General features: G+C 40.1%; 1 protein-coding gene across 1 annotated transcript in view; it reads right to left on the bottom strand.

Annotated features, from left to right (window-relative positions):
* Positions 1–22,119, bottom strand: part of STK31 (serine/threonine kinase 31) — a 67,093-nt gene that overhangs the window by 20,660 nt on the left and 24,314 nt on the right. Inside the window, exons 11-16 of the mRNA XM_043964918.1 lie at positions 16,293–16,415; positions 13,826–14,005; positions 6,983–7,099; positions 5,195–5,314; positions 4,375–4,506; positions 194–295 (exon numbers count right to left, since the gene is read on the bottom strand). Coding sequence (XP_043820853.1) covers positions 194–295; positions 4,375–4,506; positions 5,195–5,314; positions 6,983–7,099; positions 13,826–14,005; positions 16,293–16,415 — 774 coding nt within the window. The remainder of the gene's footprint in view (positions 1–193; positions 296–4,374; positions 4,507–5,194; positions 5,315–6,982; positions 7,100–13,825; positions 14,006–16,292; positions 16,416–22,119) is intronic.

The following is a 22,119-nucleotide window of genomic DNA, read 5'->3' as shown; positions in this document are numbered from 1 at the left end:
AAGAAAAGGTTTGACCACTCCCATTTCTGATAGGAAAGACGTCCTAGGTGCCAGGGGGTGGTTGAGGGCTGGGACCCAGGACTCTGGGCCTCTCTGTGACACAGCACACACACAGAGCCAGGCACTGCCTAGCAGCCTGGGAACCAGCTCTTAAGAAGCCAATCTCTCAATACAGGCCTAGCCTAGAACTTACATATTCCTCCTGCTCATGGTAAATTTTCTCAAAGACGAGATGACGCAACTGACTTATTTCTTCTTTTATTTTTTCAATTTCAGATTCATCATAGTCATCAGCCTGTAATCAGAAAAACAATCAAAGCTATTCTACATGTTTCTTTTTTTCCCCTTTGGGGAGGCAACTGGAGTTAAGTGACTTGTCCAGGGTCACACAGGTAGTAAGTGTCAAGTGTCTGAAGCCAGACCTGAACTCAGGTACTCCTGAATCCAGGGCCAGTGCTTTATCCACTGCGCCATCTAGCTGCCCCTATTCTACATGTTTCTTAGGGGAAACTGAGACCATTTTCCGGGATGCTATCACAAAACAAGCATATTATCATTCAGTCCATTTTAATGAACTTTCCAGAAAGACTTTCTCTAAGAAAGGAGTAGTGGTCTAGGAGGCAGAAGCCATGTATAAGTGAACTTCAATAATTAGGATTTTTCTTTTTGAGGATTAAGATTTACTACAGCTTTTCCTCAGCAGAAATAAAATCAATTGCTATCATCAAATATGAGTGAGAACTGGGACCCCAAAACTGTTCACTTTCCAGTTGTGTTCTTACGTCTGACTAACTTCAAAACTCATCCAAAAGAACAGGTGCTCAGCACTGTGGCATTATAAGAGATTATCTCATCGGTCACCAAGTTTCCTCAATGATTCAGCTTGTCCTCCCCAGTAGTCCCTTGAGAAGCAAGTATACAGTTATCCCTTCCATGCCTCAACTTTTCCCAGTTCAGTTTTGCTATATCATGGCTCAGCATGAAAGATTAAATGGGAATGGGGGGGGTGGAAGCCACAGACAACACAAAGGCCAGCAGACAACACAGAAAAAGTTTAGAAACTCAGAAATATAAATCCTAAATGACTTCTCTCACCCTACATTCGAGAACCTACACAACATACTTCCAAGCCATTTTTCAATCGTACCTTCCATTGCTTCCCATGCAGGAAGACCCCATCCTCATCCTACCTGTCTTTGCCATGGACCCCTTTCTGGAAGGCCTGCCCCCTCCTCTGTGATTATCCAAATCCCACCCAACTTCTCATGCCAATCTCAAGTTCCAGTTCTTCCAGGAAGCATCTGTACTGTCCATGTCATTCACTGGGACTTAGGAAACACTCACTCACAGAACAAAGAAACCTAAGTCTAGATTTTATTTCCCCAACTAGATGGTAAGTTCCTTTAAGTTTGAGACCACATCACACCCACTGCTTTGCGAAATAGCTGTTGAAAGAATAGCTCCATCCTGATGCAGGTAGGGGAACATAATTAAGACACAGTAAACAGCAGTTACTGACTCTGAGTACAGCAGGAATTCAGAACATAGAAAAATGAGCGCAGGTAGGAATAATGTAGGGCTTCTGGGTGGTGCCATAGAGCAAGGTTTCCTAAGCCTTTTCCACTCACCACCCTTTTCACTCAGGAAATGTTTACCGGACCTTATGTGTAGACATGAATTTTTACTGTTGGCAGATTTTTCAGGACCCCCACATTCAGCTGTATGGGGTCCCCACAGTTTAAGAAGCTAGGCCACAGTGCATGGACTTCTCTTCTTGAGCTCGGATCCAGCCTCCATCACTAGCTGTGTGAGCCTGGCTAAGTTACTTGAGCCCATTTGCCTCAGCTTCATAATGTGTCAAATGAGCTGGAGAAGGAAATGGCAAGCCATTCATATCTTTGCCACGAAAACCCCAAATGGGGTCACCAAGAGTCAGGCATGACTAAATGACTGAACCACAACAGCAACAACAACAAAAGAATCACTAACTGCAAGAAAAAAATCTCAAATGAAATGTAAACATATTCTCCTTTTTAAAAAATGTGAAGATAAAATAAATTGCCATAAAAAAGTATTAAAAAGCCTGATGGTAAAAATCAACAGATAATTTACTGATCACTTATTCTCCTCTCACCCATTACATACAGACAAGGCTACCAGAAACCTTGCCCCAGAGCCCGGCTAAGTTATCTCCTTCAGTAAGGACAAGGTATTATTATTACTCTTTAAAGGACTCTGAAATTCTATTCTACCCTGGTAACTTCATTGTTTTGTTTACTATTTTTTTTTTGGATGAGGCAGTGAGGGTTAAGTGACTTGCCCAGGGTCACACAGCTAGCATGTGTCAAATGTCTGAGGCTGGATTTGAACTCAGGTCCTCCTGAATCCAAGGCCGGTGCTCTATCCACTGCGCCACCTAGCTGCCCCCTTGTTTACTATTTTTAACAAAGAAGAACCAAACTATTTTCCCTGAAGATGACAAAACTTCCAAATGGATATTACCCCTGAACTTGCGCAGGAAACTTCTCAACCTGATGTTTTAGGCCTGGTATAATTTATAACCAAGTCTTCAAAAGAATGCTTTTGGGGGCAGCTAGGCGGTGCAGTGGATAAAGCACTGACCTTGGATTCAGGATGACCCGAGTTCAAATCCAGCCTCAGACAGTTGACACTAGCTGTGAGAGCCTGGGCAAGTAATTTAACCCTCATTGCCCTGCAAAACAAAAACAAAAAAACACAAAAGAATGCTCTCACAAGTATGTACTGTTCAATTAACTATTAATAACTTAGCTTTTAAAGTAACAGTGCAATGCTAAGCACCTGTTTTCCCTCTGATTCGCACAGGCATTTAAATATATTTATTATATATTCACAAAGCCACGATTAGTCTCTCCCCAGAGTTCAATGTATTAAATAAGCCCTTTTCCCTATAGGAAGGCTCAGCCTAGGAAAGAACTGGGAGGCCCAAACTAAATGTAGGCAGATGAATGCTTGAATCTTCCCTAGAGTTCTGAGTGTCCTAAGCAGCTGCAGAAACCTTCAGAAGGATAGAGGGGCAGAAGGAGAAACATCCTACATCAAAGGAGAGGTCTATACCAGGAACACCAATTGGGCTGCTTCAAGCTCTATGAATCCACAGGAGTTACTGAGGAAACGAGAATGCTCCCAGCCTGCCATCAGAAAGATGGTAAGAAAGGTTCCATGCTTACAGGCAGAAGCAACACCACAATGCACAAAGATCAGGCGCAAGCATTAGGAAGATGCGAGTTCAAACCCAGCCTTAGACACTGATTGTGTCACCACCACTTATCCTTCCCATCTGCTTCAGTAGCCTGAACTGAGGGAGCTTGTAAGGATCAACTGAGACCATGTTTGTAAGCACCTAGAAGAGAGTAGGCCCTGGAGAAATGCTTCTCTGAACCCCCTGGCCCTCTCCATAGCTTCAGTCTATTCTAGGGGTCAAATGCAACTCACCTTTCAAAATAGCAATTACAATAAAAAAAATAAAGTCCTGGTTTAAGCCTTTCCATTTCCACAAACAAAGTAAACTAACCCAAGAGTAGCACACAAAAGGAAGTGGGAGAAGAGGAACTTGTAGAACCAAGACTTGAAAATTGAGTATCAAATGATAGGGAGCAGCTAGGTGGCGCAGTAGATAAAGCACCAGCCCTGGATTCAGGAGGACCTGAGTTCAAATCCGACCTCAGACACTTGACACTTACTAGCTGTGTGATCCTGGGCAAGTCACTTAATACACACACACACACACACACACACACACACACACACACACACACACACACACACACTGCCCCACAAATAAAAAATAGTATCAAATGATGATATCAAAGTTTTAAGTAAAGACTTTTCAACATCAGATTTATGATAAGGGAGACAGTTCATTAACATAAAAAATACCTTTTCCCTTACTCTAGGCTTTGGGAAGAAAAATGATGTTTTTCAGACCTATTTGGGCTTTTGGAAACATGATAAAATATTATTTGTGATCAAACCTATTTAAGAGAAATTAAAATAACTTTTAAAGCATAAGCCATAAGAAAACTTTTCCCAAATTTTTTAATTTATAAAGACATTCTGGGAAAACTGTAAAAAAAGGTGTTTGGAATATGAAAACCCAAAGACTAAACTTTTAAATACTCCACTTTTAACCCTACCTTTTTGTAAACCAAATAAATGAAAATTTGAAGTAACAACCATTTTCAGTGGTGACTTTTATCTGCATCATTAAATATTCATCCTCAGATTCCTTGAAAAAACAAGCTACCCTAATGGAAGCCAATTTGCCTACAAATGCCATGAGAACACTTGCTGAGTAACAGCAAATCCCCAGCACAAGCAAGGGTATATCCATACCTCTTCCAAGTTGTTCTTTTCAACTAGTTTCCATCTCAGTTGTGCTTTTAAGCCTTTGAGAGTCTTCTTAATAGAAAGCAAATGGTCCACATTGGGGCTTTTATTTAACCATTCCATAATCTGCTTCTTAAACTATGAATAAAAAAATAGTTACAAAATCACTGATTAATTCAGTTCATCAACCATACTTGCATGTCTACAGGTTAAGAGCAGTATTGGGTATTAACCTACATTTAGTTTTTGAAAGCTACCTATAGAAGCTACCTTTGTGAAAAAACAACCACTAGATTTTATTAGAACCAAAGATCAAGTAAATTAAAATTTTAAAATAGCCACCATCACCATCATACATGTGCAAAACACAGTGTATAAATGAGAAATCTCTCAAATCATGGATACCACAAAGGTTTGTAAAATTGTTCTTCTATAGTATTATATAACCTATTAAAGGATAGACTTTCGTTGTCGTTCTTTTTCAACCTGGTTTGGTAAAGGTTTCTTTTAAACAAAGTTCCTTAAATCCTAGGTTTATGAGTTACCAATGGTGGTACCCAATTCTACTAGTTTCTCAATTAGTCATTATTAAATTTAAAATGAATTAAGGAAACCTAAATATTTTAGCTTAATTAATTTAGTATCTTTTTTAATAAGCATATGTATAATTTCAACTACAGAGGGTCATTTCTATAGAACACAAGGAATACTTGATTTAAAAAAGAGAAATAATAATAATAAAATGGGTTTTTTAAACAAAAGGATATTTGACAAAGTTAAAATCCTGGACACTATCGCCCAAATACTTAAGCATAAGCAAACGAACCTCGATACTGGCCTTGTACTTCGCTTGTACTATTGTGATGAGCCTCTCCTCTGAACGAATCTTTTGCAGGACTTCGTTATAGGTGTTCAGGATGATCTCTTTGTCTGTGTCGCCCTGTTCCTAAATGAAAACACACACAGTGGCACACAAAAACACCTAAAGTCTAGAGTGCAAACAGAAGAGTTCAGCGGTAACACTACAGGCTCACAGCTGTACAGTGGAGGGAAGGCACCTCAGAGGTCATCGAGCTGACCCCCACACACACACACACACACACACACACACACACACACACACACATGCACGCACGCGCACACGCACATTTTACAGAGGAGGAGGCTGAGGCCCAGAGAGGGGAAGCAACTCCCCAAAGATCACAAAGCCAGAAAGTGTTTGAGGAAGGATCTGAATCCAGGTCTGCTGACTCCATGTTCTATGCCCTATCAACTCTACACCAAACTATCACTAAGAAAAAGCAAGTTTCTTATTTCCCTTCAGAAAAATGTTTTAAGCAAATGCCCATTTATTTCCAGATAAGATCGAAGACTAACTTTTAATCTAAAAAAGTTTCCTTTAAATCTTATATATTAATGTCACTTTCATCATTTAATGAGCTAGGGCTAAGACACGGAAGAAGTAAACGTTAAGAAAATGAACTGATGAAAATGCCCATTAAGATGTCAAAAACAATCTGAGGGCTCAGACTAACTTGAATAGGTACAATACAGCGTAAGCTCCTCTAGGAAAGGGCCTATTCAAGTTTCCTCTATATATCCCTACAGACTAGCACACTGGTTGCACACAGTAGGCCCTTAATAATGAATACTGCCTGAAGTGCACTGCATTGGTCATTCTATTCACAAACCCCTCCAGGACCGATCAGGAATGTGTGTCAAATGAGAGGAAAAGTACATCTTTACCTGATGTCATTAACTGGTTCTCAGAAAACATCATGTCAGGCAACGTGATCTAAGGTGGGGCAGCTTCTTTTATGAGAACAGTGTCCTAAATAGGTGATCTGCACAACAGCTATAAGGACTACTTACAAATGCTACAGGTACTTAAAGGTACAAATTCCAAGAGTAGAAAAAAGCCACTAGGATTGCAAACAACTAAGAACAGCACAACTACTGATGACTGTCACCCAAGACTCTGGAAAACCATCTCCAGATCCCTGAAAATCATTCCAACTCTGAGGATGAGATAATAGAAAGAGCCTCATGAGAAACCTGAAGAAGCGACACTTCATTTTAACATGGGAAGGGCAAGGGTGGCGGCAGCAGAGTACAGTGACCACTTGGCTCTGGAGTCACAGCAACTGAGACCAAAGGCCACCTCTGGGAGCTCTCTCCCTGTGAGACCTTAAAAGGAAGGAGCTGGATGAGATGAGCTCTGAGGTACTTCCCAGCTCCTAAAGGAGACCCTGAGGGGAAATGATACTGATGAACCTTGTCAGGTCCATTGTAGCTCTCTCCCAGATGGCATTTCACGTCCAGCTTTCATTCATCCACACAGTGTTCCTTCAGACCAAAAGGCTGGCAGCCTCAGTCATTCATTAGTATAGAAAAATCACTCATTTAAAAGATTAGCATTGGTTTTCTTCTATTTAAAAGAAACCTCAAATTTCGGCTTTGAAATTAAAATTTGTAACAGACTTTGAAGAAACCCTTCCATGATCATACTTATCAGATACAATTATTTTTTTAATTACAAGTCACTTTGATTCCTTTCAGCAGTATACATGACACATAATGACAGCCTGTACAGGTTTTAAGGACAGTAACTCACAACGAGAGAGATCTCCAGCTCTTTGCAAACATCAGACTCAATCTTCTCCAGTATTTCATCAACGTTGCCAATTACTTCTTCAGAACTCAGAGATTCTTCATCATTTAGATCAAAGAACTTGGTTGAAAAAAAATTGAAAGAATAATTATGCACAAAATCAAGATTAATGTATTAAGCTGCTTTAGATTTTAAATCTTTCTAAAATTAGCAATTAATAATTGAGAAAAGAGTTAACAGGTAAACCCCAAGACAAGTAGAAAGGGAGTAAGAGAACACTGAAGTCATTCAGGTCAGACAAACCACACCCAAGGGCAGGAAAAACTCTCAAATGTGATGGCTAGGCCACTTTAATTTTTGAAAGAATGAGAAAGAAGCTGAAGGACCAGAAAGGAACAAATATAGCCCAGATTTACAATAAAGGGAAGAAAATTAAGTCTGCAAACTTTAGTGCCTGGCACATCATAAGTGCTTCATAACATGTTTATTGATGGCATTGGTGAAGTGGGACTTGAAGCTCAAGTGAAAGTCTGGTGCCCTAAATCTCTCTCTCTCATCACTGTGTCTTCCTCTTTCCATCTTTGTCTCTTCCTTCCTGTCTTTCTCTCATCTATCAATCTCTTTATATATATGTTAGTCATCTACATATGGGTAAAATTATTGGGACATGATGAGCTTTCCGAGAGTGTGTCATCATTGATGACTGTGACTCTGGTCCATTCGTATACTCTAGTTTTTCAGCCACTTAGTTTCCAGTTGGAGGCTACACTCAGAGTGGGCTAGTAGGAATATTACTATAGACTGCACCTTTGGTTCTCTCATTTTGATCTTCTTGGGAAACATCCCTAATAGTGGGGTTCTTAGGTTAAAGGATGTAAATATTTTAGTTACTTTTGGGGGGGTACAATTCCAAGTTCTGAAATCCTAAATGGTTGAACCACTTCCCGGAAGCACATCAGCTTGTTTTCCTCTACAGAACAATAATCTCTCTTTTGCAATTTTTGTTACTTTGCATTGTGGGAGGTAAAGTTCAGTTTTTAATTTCTATTTATCTTATTAGCTATTTGGAGCCTGCTTTCATGTAGTTCATGACTTGTTCTTTTTTATTTAAACATTTTTATTGATATTCTTTGAGTTTTACTTTGCCTTCATTTCCAAATATCTCTCTTCCTTCTCATGCCCAGAGAACCATCTTTTTTTTTTAAACAAAGAAGAAAAATCAAAGATGAACAAAAATAGCAAAACTAACTAATACATCAACTGAATCTTGCAGTGTTCCAAACATGTAGTCCCCCACTTCTGTAATGAAGGGAAGGAGAGGTGTATCTTTGTGGTGACTTCTCCATTTTCTAGACATTCACAGTCTTTTAAAAAATAATATTTTATTATAATTTTTGCGAGGATTGAGGTGAAGCTCTCTGGCCTTGTGCTAAGCATCAGGAAAACAAAGGAAGGCAAAAGACAGCTCCTGCTCTCAAGGATCTCCCGTTCTAAGGGGAGGGAGCACGTGTAAACACTTAGGTACAGACAACAGACAGGACTGACTGACGGAATCATCAGCTGAAGGAGGCAGGAGCCTTAAGGCCTCAGAAGGAAGGACTGCCTATTGAACAAACAAACATGGCAGCCTAGAGACATACCAAACTGGAGGAGTCAGAAGCGGAACCCCCTTTTCCTACAACCTTCTTCCAGACATGCCGACTTCTTTCCAAGGCACCACTGTCCTGCTCCAGACTCCTCCACAGCAACCCCAACTCCCCATCCTCTCCCCATTCCAGTCCATTAGGTACTGATGCCAAAGTCCTTTTCCTCAAACATGGATTGACCATGTGACACTCCCCTCCCACTCAACCAACTCCAAAGATTGCTTAATGCCTCGAAGATAAAACATACACTCCTCTGTTTCCCTTTTAAATCTTGTGAAAAACTAGGCACTCTGCAGTTACCTACTGAACATATTGAACTAGATGAGCTGAAGACACTCCAAACTTAACATGTCTAAAAGTTAAGTCATTATTTTTCCCAAAAAACCCTCCTCTGTTCCTAACTTACTACTGCCGCCTGGTGACTCACACTGCCAGTTTTGTGCACCTCACCCCTACCCTGAGCCCTGCCGTGGAGGATGCCGGCATCTTCCTAAGCATCCGGGCTCAGCCTAGGTATTAGTCTCACTGCTTACTCTCTCCCCACCACCGCCATATCCAATCAGTTACCAAGCCATCTGGATTCTACCTTCATAACATTTCTCAAATTAGTCCCTTTCTGTGACACAGTCACCATCCTGGTGCAAGCCTTCATCACCTCACAAGTGGATTATTGCAACAGCCTACGGGTTGGTTTTTCCACCTCAAGTATTTCCCCACTCTAGTCTATCTTTTACTGAGTTGTCAAATTGATCCTCTTAAAGTACAGGTCTGGGGGGTGGGGGGCAGCTAGGTGGTGCAGTGGATAGAGCACTGGCCCTGGATTCAGGCGTACCTGAGTTCAAATCTGACCTCAGACACTTGACACTTACTAGCTGTGTGACCCTGGGCAAGTCACTTAACCCTCATTGCCCCACAAAAAAAAGTACAAGTGTGATCATATCACCCCCTATTCAATAAATTCCATTGGGTCATTACTTTGAGGATCAAATACAAAATCTTCTATTTGGATACATTAATGCACTTGGTACAGTTGTGAACTGGTCTAACCATTCTGGAAAGCAACTTGGTATTATGAAGTTATTAAACTGGACATACCCTTTGATTCAGTAATATCAGGTCTATACCCTCAAAGAGATCAAAGAAAAAGGAAAAAGACTCATATGTACAAAAATATTTATAGTAGCTCTTTTCATAGTTGAAAAGAATTGGAAACTGGGGGATACCCATCAATTAGGGAATGGCTGAAGAAGTTATCGTATATGAATGCAATGGAATACTAATGTGTTGTAAGAGATGAAGAGGACAGTTCCAGAAAAACCTTGGAAGACTTATATGAACTGATACAAAGTAAAATGAGAAGAACCAGGAGAACAATTTTTACAATAACAACAATACTACAAAATCAAATAATTCTGAAAGACTTAGGAACTCCGATCAATACAATGACCAATCATGATTCTAGGACTCATGATAAAGCAAGTTATCCATGTCTATATAGGGAGATGATGGACTCAGGGTGCCTCCTGAAGCTTACGTGTTTGTGTGCGCACACACACACATATAGTTATACATTACTAATGTGAAAATTTGTTTTCCTTGACTCACTCTCTTTATCTCTCTCTCTATATATGTATACACACACACACACACACACACACACACACACACACACACACAGGCCAAAAGTCACAAAGGCATTTCAATGATAACTCCTTTACTTTTTGTTCTTAATTTATAATACCATAGCATAATATACAGTATATATAGGAAAGGAACTTACATTACATGTGAAAAAGCAAATCTCAAATGGTGAAAAATAAAGGAAAAATAATTTTCAAAAAGTTATTAAAATATCCTGAGTTTGGGCCCTCCCTGTGTGTGCACACACACACATATATGTGTAGCAGGTTTTGTTTTTCTTGCTCTCTCAACAGATAAGAGAGGAGAAGGTGGAAGGATGAGAATTTGGAACTGAAAATAAAATAAATTTGAATTTTTAAAAATTTTTAAAATTTTAAAAATTTAAATTAAAAAAATAAAATAAAATGTTCTTGACTTTTTGTGTAAATATTAATTTATTAGATTTGTTATTGGTTTTGTTGGCACATAGTTCAGCAAAATAATTTTAATGATATTCTTTTGTTCTTCATTTACTGTGAAGTCTTTTTTTTTTATTTTTCAGACTGGCAATTTAGTCTGGAGAATTTAAATAACACAATTTTGGAGAAACAACTGGAACAAACCCTAAATGATTCTCCAAAGAAAAAAGACCTCTAGAATAGATGGATTCACAGATGAACTCCACCAAACAGTCAAAGAACAATCAATTTAAGTATTACATAAGTTGTTTGCCAAAATAGAAAAAGAAGGAATCCTATCAATTTTCATCTAGGACATAGATGTAGTACACAAAGCAGGGAGAAGCAAAACAGAAAAAGAAAACAAGAGACCAATATCACCAATGAATATAGATGCAAAAATTCCAAATAAAATATTAGCAAAGAGACCAAAACAACACATCACAAAAACTACACACCACGACCAGGTTGGATTTATACCCAGTATACAGGGTCTGTTTAATATTATGAAAACTGCAAAAAATAACAAAATCAAATAAATCACTTAACTATATGAACAGATGCAGAAAAATCCCCAACACTCATTTTCATTGAAAAAACTCTAGAAAAAAAATGGGAACAAATAGATTTTTCCTTGAAATGACTCACTGTTGTTAGTCCTTCCTTTTCTTTTTTAAAATAATAAACATTTTTATTTAAAGTTCTGAGGGGGCAACTAAGTAGCACAGTGGATAAAGCACCAGCCCTGGATTCAGGAGGGCCTGAGTTCAAATCTGGCCTCAGACACTTGACACTTCCTAGCTGTGTGACCCTGGCCAAGTTACTTAATCGTCATTGCCCCGCCAAAAAAAATTAATAAATAAATGAAGTTCTGAGTTCCAAATTCTATCCCTCCTTTCTTCCCTCCCCTCTCCATTCCCAGATGGCAAGCAAACATAGATTATACATATGCAATTATTCTGTTTGACTTTCAAAGTCCTTTAAAACCTGGTTTCTTCCTACCTATCTTCCTACATATTACCCTCAGGAACACTGGCATCCTTCCCATTTCTTCGACGAGACTGTCCATCTCTCAATTCCTACCATTTTCTCTGGCCCTACCTACAATTCTCTCCCTCCTCATCTCTCTGGCTTCCTTCAAGTCTTAGTTAAAATCCCACCTTCTGAAAGAAGTCTTTCCTGATCCCCTGTAACACTGGTAGGTTCCTTCTGAGATTATCTCCAATTTATCCTGTACATATTTTGTTTGTACATCACTCACTGTTCCTATATTGGATCTCCCTTAGGCTGAGAGCTCCTTGAGAGGAGGGATTATTTTTGCCTTTAATTTTCCTTTGTATCCCCAGGGCTTGGCACAATGCTTCCCATATAATAAGGGCTTAATAAATGCTTACTGACTGGTTGACTGACTCTCAGCGATGCCATTGCCTCCTGCTTCCCAGGGGGAACAACACAATGACTACAACCATGTAAATCAAAAGGCCACTAAACTCCTAATTCAAACTTGGAGTAAACGAAATCCAAAAATGATCTCAGGGAACAGGTAATGAAAGCTCCTCCCTGAGGGGGAAAGGTCTCTTCCAAGGACAGGCTGCATTGCTGAAAAGGATATCTTTCTAGATCAGATGTTTGACTTAAATGTCTTCCTTTAGAATTTGGAGCACAAAGTTTTTAGAATGAACATTAAAAATGTTTTTACATGTAATTGGGGGAAAATAAAATTCTAAATAAATAAAATAATAATAAAGATCTTACTATAAAAAATCAGATAGAAATAAGTATATCACAGAGGAGGATTCAGTCTGGAAAGAGTGTGAAATGCCCATCAGATGAAGACAAAAGCCATCAATAAAATGTCTTTAAAAGTTTAAATGAAATCCGGTCATGACAAAAAAAAATTTCTTTCAACTGGGTTACAAGATATAAGGTAGATTAGAAAGGAATTTTGTAGATTTAGTTTACCTAAATTTCTGGTGCTATCCCCATGAATGAGAGATGGAAAGATATGGGTTAGACAGCAGTACAGCCAGTTAAATTTAGAATCAGTTGAATGTTCAGAACTCAAGAACAATCATTAAAACTGATGTGAGGGGGCAGCTAGGTGGCGCAGTAGATAAAGCACCGGCCCTGGATTCAGGAGGACCTGAGTTCAAATCCGGCCTCAGACAGTTGACACTTACTAGCTGTGTGACCGTGGGCAAGTCACTTAACCCCCATTGCCCCACAAAAAAAAAAAAAAATGATGTGAGTTTGAAACAGTCTCCCACAGAATGTCCTAAAGATCAGTCCTTGGTCTTTTATAGTTCAGATATTTTTTAAAAAGATGTCTCTTTACATCTTTTAACATAATATTCATTTTTGAATAACAAAATGCCTCCCATCCTTCCTCTATCCATGGGGCCTTTCCTTGTGACAAAGATTAAGAAAAAAAAGTTCAGCAAATACAGGTTTAATATACCAACTTTTCTTTTCTTTCTTTTCTTTTTTTATTTTGGTGAGGCAATGGGGGTTAAGTGACTTGCCCATGGTCACACAGCTAGTAAGTGTCAAGTGTCTGAGGCTGGACTTGAACACAGGTCCTCCTGACTCCAGGGCTGGTGCTTTATCCACTGTGCCACCTTGCTGCCCCCAATACACCAAATTTTCAGTATTTTCATCAGCTACCTTTATGAAGGTATGTTTATAAACGGTACAAGAGGTAAAAAAAAAAGTTTGTTATTATTAATTACTAAAGAAAAAGGCCTTCCAAATAATTAAGGATAATAATACTTTAAAGAGGATTAAAGAAAAAGGAAAAGAATTCGTATGTGCAAAAATTTGTACAGAAGCTCTTTTTGGGGTGGCAAAGAAATGGAAACTGAGGAGGCCTCCATCACTTGGGGAATAGCTAAGCACCATATTGGTACAGGGCCAGGAGCATAGCAGGCACCATAGGATGCTTATTCCCTCATCCTCCTCCCTCACAAGGTAGTTCTAGAGCCCCTCGAGAGCTGAGAAAATGATGAGCCCACACACATGCAGTTAAAGTTTTTTAAAAAGTGTGAAGACAGGACAGGCCAGCACAGGACAGGACAGGACAGGCAGGGGTCTCTAATAAACCCCAAGAGTAAGAGCTGATTTACCTTTATAGTGGAACTGAACCACTCAGCGAGAAGCTGTAGGGAAGCATCTGTCTCTGTCCTGACTCGGTTAAATTCCTCACGTTTGCCATGTTTCCACTTATAAAACTTTTGCAGGATTTCGTCAGCATTTGTCACTTCTCTGGTCTGCCCATACACAGCCTCTAAAGAAGCAGACAATTCCTAGGAAGGTATTGAATAAAATTTTTCAACAAGAATTTAGTGAGTGCCCACATGCTATAAATCAAAAGTTCTTATCCTACAGTTCATGAATTTCTTGGGATTTTTACATATTTTGATAATTGCATTTACAGTCATCCTACATATTTTAAGTTCTACATTTTTAAAGATTATTCTTAAAAAGGCTCCAAAGGTTCACCAGATTGCCAAAGGGGTATGTGACACAGAAAAGGTTAAGAACCTCTGCTATAAGTGGACTTCAAAAACAAAACAAGCTTTTGTCTTAATTCTATCACTTACTGTCTCTTGAGTAACAGAACTCAACTCCAAATTAGAATACAAAGTTTTTAAATTGGAAATTCCTATTACTTTTCAAACTAAATCTGCATCTCCACAAAAATATAGTACATTTCCAAAGGCCTGACTTAAAGTTCTTGCAGCATGTGACAGTGACATTAATTCAAAGTGTACCAAATGACATTCATTTTGGGACTTGTAAAAGCTGACTCTGGCCTCACCCTGGCCAATATAAGAAGGATCTCCCTTTCTCGTGAAAAGGTTACTTCTACATAAGACTCAGCCTGGATTTTACCAGCCCCACTCCTTTGGACCTTCCCTTTCCATTTCTGGCTGTAGGTCAGACTACCAATAGCTTCTTCCACCCACCAAGCCTGTGCCTTTGTTCGGCTCAACACTATCCTAAAATTCTTTCATTCTATGTAAATCCTATGTGACTTCTACACGCAGAAAAAATGTCACAATAACTTGTGCTTAGCAAACAACTCATCGATGTTGGCTGAATTAAATTTAACAGCTCGGCTAAAGAAAGAATGGCTTATACCCAACAGCATTAGACTATGAACTTGCCTTGCATGACAAACCACAACTTGGTCCTTACTTATGGAATATGGCAAGCAGAACAAGGTGGCTGACACATAGAAAGTCCCAGCACCTCTAATGATCCCAAGCTGCTCCCTAACACAAAAAAACCATCTTCCTAAATCTTCCTAACTCTTAGCTTTGAGTCCTAACAGCACAATGTGTGAAGAATCAAAACCACCGATGACATACAACCAATGTGTCTATAGCATTCTCTTAATCTGCCACTCTGGTACCTCTGGCCAAAAAAAAAGAAAGAAACCTGACATGTCTTCCTCAATCTACCTGGAATTCAGCAAAAATGTGAATGGACTCTCTTGCTATGCTCTGAATAAGGTGGAGAGATACGAGAGTAGGGTCAATAGATTCAAAATTGGTTCAATAGTCAAGAGCCAAAAAAATCATCACTAATGGATCACTTAAAGAAAAGTGTCCAATGGTTCACCTAGTGAGAGCCTTCCATCAATGACTTGGAGTAAAAGCACAGACAGCATGCTCATCAAATCTGCAGGGAAGAATAAGCAAGGAGGGGGCACCTGGAGACCATGACTATCTCCAATAAAATCCTGACAAGCCTGAACAAAAGACTAAATATACATGATGACATTCAGTAAAGATAAATGTAAATTCTCACACTTGACCTAAAAAGGCCAACCTTCTTACTCCAGGAAAAGGGGCATTGATAGACAGCAGTGCAGAAGCTTGAGGGGCATCTGCCCTCCTTCTTGGCAAATAAATCAAGAAAGGAATCATTTCATTACATTTCTTCTTTCTTGGATCTTTCTGGGACATAAACCTCATAGTAGTATTGTTTAGTCAAAGGGTATGTGAATTTTAATAATTATTGAGGTAGGGGCAGCTAGGTGGCACAGTGGATACAGCACCAGCCCTGTAGTTAGGAGGACCCAAGTTCAAATCCAGTCTCAGACACCCAACACTTACTAGCTGTGTGACCCTAGGCAAGTCACTTAACCCTCACTGCATCACCCAAAATAAAGAGATGGATAGATGGATAGATGGATAGATGGATGGATAGACAGATAATTATTGGGACAGAAATCCAAATTGCTTTCTAGAATGGCTGGATTAGTTCACAACTCCATCAAGAGTGCTTGCTTTCCCACAGTCCCTCCAGCATTTATCATTTTTTCTTTTTAATTAGCTTTACCAATTTGAGAGGTTTTAAAATTAGAACCACAGAATTGCTTTAATTTACACTTTTATACCTATTATTAGCTTGAAATGTTTTTTCATATAGCAGTTATTTTTAATTTAAATACATAAGACTGCTTAAAATAAAATAGTAACAATAACCAGGAAAGTAAAAATTCGTTAATTTAAAAAGAAAAATACAATTTGGGGTTTCTATGAAATAATAATAATTGAAAATAACAAATTATTAATTTCTAACCTGCAAAGTTTTCAAGCGCTTGTTAAGGGATAATTCATCCACTTCCACAATGAAAACTTCAACAGCTGTATATAGCTTCTGTCGGACCTCATTTCTCTTGGCTATCAAGATATCACCTTCATGCTGTGAAGGGAAAAAAGCACCATCAATGGACCACCTAAATTCTATATATCAAGCTACCATAAGAGAAAAATATCCTCTTCAATATTGTATATTTCAATACTATGTTCTCAGATCAAAGGCATTAATGATAAGTCTCTTTCCTTCAGTAACCAAGTGATCAAAACATAGATATCTCAGGGCAGCTAGGTGGCACAGTGGATAGAGCACTGGCCCTGGAGTCAGGAGGACCTGAGTTCAAATCCAGCCTCAGACACTTGACACTTACTAGCTGTGTGACCTTGGGCAAGTCACTTAACCCCATTGCCCCACCAAAAACAAAAACATAGATATTTCCCTAATTATTTTCATTAATCTAAAATGAAAAAACAAACCCAAGAATTATTACATCCAATAACCTGCCCACTGGTATTTTTTTTATTCTTTCTCTAACAATACATTATTTCATTTCTTTAAAAAAAAAATACACTGGCAAATAGTAGTTACATTCATTGTACTCATCAATCTGCTACTAAGAAGCTTAGGTTTCAATCCATATTTCTTCCCCAAATTCAATCTAGTCAATACCTACAGACACCTCCAAAATCCAAGACAAGAACAGAACTGTTTTTAAAACTTTTTTTCTTCATCAGGAAAACAATCGAAAGAACAAAAGTCTTAGAAGTCCCAAGATGAAGGTTTCCAGACCAGCTATGAGGCTCTCTCCTTGTGTGACCCTGGGGAAGGGCCTTGGTTTTCTCATCTGCCAAATAAAGGCGATGACCTGGGTGATCTCTAAGAGCCCTTCGCCAGCTCTCAAAACTATGACCCTATAAATTCACTAACAAAATGGTCATCAAATTGGTGAGTGGACTTCATGAAGGCAAAAGTGGGCACCTTGAGAACACTGAAGACTTTTATTGCACGTGACGGATCCCAAAGAACCAAGTTTAATAAGAACATCCCAGCCGATCTTATATTGGACAGAAACAACCAGATGAAACTAATCTGATACTTTGCTTATGTAAAAATAAGTTGGGAGCCTTTTATTAAGCACAATTATAATACACAGATGTCTTTTATTTTCTTTCTTTTTCCCCTTCTAAATAGTATTTTGTTTTTTCCAATTATATAGACAATTTTAACATTCATTTTTTAATAAAATTTTAAGTTGCAAATTTTCTCTCTCCTCCCCATGACAGTAAAGAATCTGATATATGTTGTATATGTGCAATCATGTAAAACATATTTCCCTATTAGTCATTTTGTATAAGAAGAAACAGAACTAAAGGGAAAAACTATGAAAAAATAGAGTGAAAATAGTATGCTTTCATCTTCAGACTCCATAGTTCTTCTCTGCATGTGAATAGCATTTTCCATCATAAGTCTTTTGCAATTATTACTGTATATAATCTTCTCCTGATTCTGTTCACTTCACTTTGCATCAGTTCATATAAGTCTTTCCAGGTTTTTCTGAAATCTGACTGCTCATCATTTCTTATAGCACAGTAATATTCCATTATATTCATCTACTATAACTTGTTCAGTTGTACAACTTGTTGACATTCCCCAACTGATGTGCATCCCCTCAATTTCCCATTCTTTGCCATCACAAAAAGAGCTGCTATAAATATTTTTGCATGTATGGGTCCTTTTCCCTTTTTATGATCTTTTTGGGATGCAGATCTAGTGGTGGTATTGCTAGAATCAAAGGTTATGCAAAGTTTGATTGCCCTTTGGGCAGAGTTCCAAAATGATCTCCAAAATGGTTGGGTCAGCTCACAACTCCACCAACAGTACACTAGTGTCCCAATTTTCTTACATCCCCTCCAACATTTATCATTTTCCTTTTATGTCATATTAGCCAATCTGATGGGTGTACCTCAGAGTTGTTTACATTTCTCTAATCAATAGTGATTTTTCACATGACTATAGCTAGCTTTGACTTGTTCATCTGAAAACTGTCTGTTCATATTCTTTGACCATGAATAGAGTGAGGAAGGATGTGTTATTTTTCAAACAGATCCTACCCACTCTATTTTCTCCTGAGGGTCAGTGACTGGGAACAGAATTTTGTTTGAAGAAGGACCTATATCCCCTGCAGGGGCAGCCAATTAGGCCATGGGCAAATTCGGCTAAGTATTATAGTAGCTCAACTTGGTGTCAGGAAAACTTGAGTTCAGATCCTCATTAGCTGTATTCCCCTGGGCCAATCACAGCCCCTGGGCCTCGGTTTCACCACAGTAAAACAGAGATGCTCAGAGTGCCTTCCAACCAGGGTTGTTAAGAGGCTCAAATAAACCATGCATCTTACAACACTCTGGAAAGAGGATCCACCCTTTGACTGTCCTCTCTGCCCCATTGGATCAAACATGAGGATGCTGACTAGATAGCCTCTAAGATCCTTGGAGGTACCAATACTGTGCCCGACCGGCCCACACAGACCTCAGGACATCCAAAGCCCATGTCAGTGCTCTACATCCACCAATCCACAACAGAAACAGGCCCACACCAACCACAAGCACGTGTTGGGCTCAAATGAGCAGTAAAGCTGGGTGCTCTGCTGCATTAAAGCCTTCCCTGAGACCTCAGTCCCCACCAGTCGGGTGTCTGGGCATGCGCCCAGGAGGGCTGCAGGGAAGAACGGGCACCCAACCTGGGTGGGAGCAATGGCCTGATGACTCATCCCTGGCCCTGCTTCACTTGGCTACTCCCTTCTTTGGACAACATAGCCCCTTGTAGAGGCTTCAGCTTCATTAGCACAAAGGAAAGGTAGGAAAAAACCCAGAGGAGGAGGAAGGGAAGGAATGAGGGGGGCTTCCAGAAATAAGACTAGCAGGAGAGGTCCCTCAGGATGAAACACCCCATCACTGTTCTTCTTCCTGCCCTCTTGTTGCTCTCCATCAGGCTCAATGAAATGAACTTAGTGTCAAAATGTGCAAACTCATGTGAGATTGATGAAGGATGTTAGGGTTAATAGCAACAATAGAGAATTTTACAACAAAAGAATTTATAGCAACAAAAACACTTTTTTGTCAATAAAAGATGCATTATGAGTGAGAGGGAAATGACATTACAAAACTGTTTGAAAAACTAGTCCTAGTTTTGAAAAACCTGTTCCCTAATTTAAAAGGTTGATAAGCCCAAAATACTGAAATACACTGGGACATGGTTTACAAGGTTTTATAAAAACCTCCCAAACTAGATCCCATTTAAAGTCAAATTACATTCACTAAGTTTTGAATTAAAATAGGCTACCAGAGACAAAATGGAAAAGGTCATAAAATTTCAAAACTTCGATCCACCTGCTTTCTTTGAACACACCTATCAGATAAAGGACAGCTTTGTTCCTTTGCCAAGTCCTGTAAAGACCTATTCCTAAGCAAAACTGGAATTAGGGTCGGGCTAAATTAAGAGGTTCTCAAAATGTAAATCTTTAGTCATTTCCTTTTCATGGGGAACTAATGTGGAATCAGTGACTTAATCAGCATCCAAGGCCTTTTCAAGTCTTCTTGGGCTCCAAGTGGAGCAGGAAATAACCAGCGTCCCTCCCCACTCCCTCCTTCCTCAAATTGGCTTCTGCCCAGGGTGAAGCAGACAGCTTCTGAAACAAGAGGAGCAAAGAACCTAGACAGCTGTGAAATGGAAAAGACCCAATTCGCACGGGGTTACTGGATCTCTCCTACAATCAGAAAGATTAACTCTGATGATTCATATCATTACACAGTCCCAAGCAGTTCTCCAATTTCCCCGTACAACGGCTACTTCTTTTCAGAGCTTCCAGAAATTTCAGCTCTATCACATGTCATCTCACAAATGAGTTTTCCAATAGGCCAAAGGCAACTGAGTTACCTCTCTAATAGTCTCCTAATAGTGCCATCAAGTTTTTCCTTTCGACGTCAGTGAGGTGCAGACTGATAGAGTCCTAGGGAAGAACACACCCCTAGAAGAGAACAGATGAGCCTCCAAAACCTGGACTAATTGCTAATTGCTCCTCTGTGGCCCCTATCATGAGACAGCAGTCCCAAGGGCCAGAAACGCAGGGCAGAGAGAGTGAGACAAGGAAACCAATATCCCTAGGGGCAGAATGCTGAACCAGGAGCAGCAGGCACAACTCCCTGGCACCTAACCCTCCGCATCTTTCTTTCCAGACAGCCAAGAGATAATGTTGAGAGAAAAGGAAGAAAAGAGTCTAAGAGAGAGCCTGAGTTTACTTCATACGCCTGAGAAGGAGCTCTTTCCTGCTTCTTTATTGACCACTGCACATCTAGTCATTGTCTCCCCTTCCCTTAGATCCTCAAAGGAGGAAGAAAGTAGCCATGGGAATTTTTCATGACAAAGGCCTCATGTACAAGGAGGAGAGGATGGAAAAGGGGCCTCCCCGGCAGCTCGGTTCAAGAGGCTTATTCAAACCACCCACTTTGCAGTGATTGGTATTCTCACTTGCCTGCTTCCCATTCTAACACACTTAATATACAGCCCAATTCTATAGGATGGAAATGCCAAACCTGTTCCAGCTCTCTGGCACAAAGACCTCCTGGCTTAATTTGACTAGTGCGAGAAGGAAGGGCTTTCTTCATCTGAAAAATGAGGCTCTAAAGCTGCCTGGCTCTGGAGGCAAAGCTTAGTTTTGGGAAAGAGGAACAGAGTCACAAACACTGTGTAAAACAGTCCTAGCCAGCCTTTATAGAGTGCTTTAAGGTTTCCTACGCACTTTCCAAGCAGCACCTCATTTGATCTTCACAACAACAACCATGCACTAGCTCTCTGGATCCCTAAACATCATGTTTTTCCTCTAGTGCACAAGACTGGAGGAAGAAATACTGAGTTTAAGGAACAAACAGGAAATGCAGGCCGGTGATGAGGCCAGCAAACCTTGAAGCACGATGCTAGTTGTTGCTGCTGTTGTACAGGTTCTGCTCAAGGGCCTGTTCGCTTCTTTCTGCTCTCATGGGTCCAACCAAACTCTCCAAGCAGCTGACTCAGAAGTTTATGTTATCTGGCTCAAGTCTCTCCCAAACTCTGACCCCACAACACAACAGCCTAAAAGACAATTACATTTCCCAGAGACATCTCAAACGCAACTTGCCCCAGATGGAAGCCTCATCCTCTTCTCCCTTCTCCAACCCACCCCTCTTCTACCATTCCTGCAGCCCCACAGGTGTCATCTTCAGATCTTCACTCTTCTCATCCCACATGGATAATCATTTGCCAAATCCTGTCAATTCAAGCCCTCTCTCGCTCTCCCTCTCTCGCTCTCGCTCTCTCGCTCTCTCGCTCTCCCGCTCTCTCTCTCGCGCTCTCTCTCTCTCTCGCGCTCTCTCTCTCTCTCGCGCTCTCTCTCTCTCTCGCGCTCTCTCTCTCTCTCTCGCGCTCTCTCTCTCTCTCGCGCTCTCTCTCTCTCTCGCGCTCTCTCTCTCTCTCGCGCTCTCTCTCTCTCTCGCGCTCTCTCTCTCTCTCGCGCTCTCTCTCTCTCTCGCGCTCTCTCTCTCTCTCGCGCTCTCTCTCTCTCTCGCGCTCTCTCTCTCTCTCGCTCTCTCTCTCTCTCTCTCGCTCTCTCTCTCTCTCGCTCTCTCTCTCTCTCTCGCTCTCTCTCTCTCTCGCTCTCTCTATCCCCGATCTATCCCTTCTCCATCGTCACATAGCAACCACCTGCGATACTACGATGTTCTCCTAAGTGGTCTCCCCACCTCCAGTCTCTCTCCTTTCAAATCCACTCGCCAAACAG

Source organism: Dromiciops gliroides, chromosome 5 (assembly GCF_019393635.1).
Source record: "Dromiciops gliroides isolate mDroGli1 chromosome 5, mDroGli1.pri, whole genome shotgun sequence".
In the NCBI taxonomy this organism is placed as follows: domain Eukaryota; kingdom Metazoa; phylum Chordata; class Mammalia; order Microbiotheria; family Microbiotheriidae; genus Dromiciops; species Dromiciops gliroides.
Note: the sequence above shows the minus strand (reverse complement) of the source record. Positions and strands in the feature narration are given on the sequence as shown.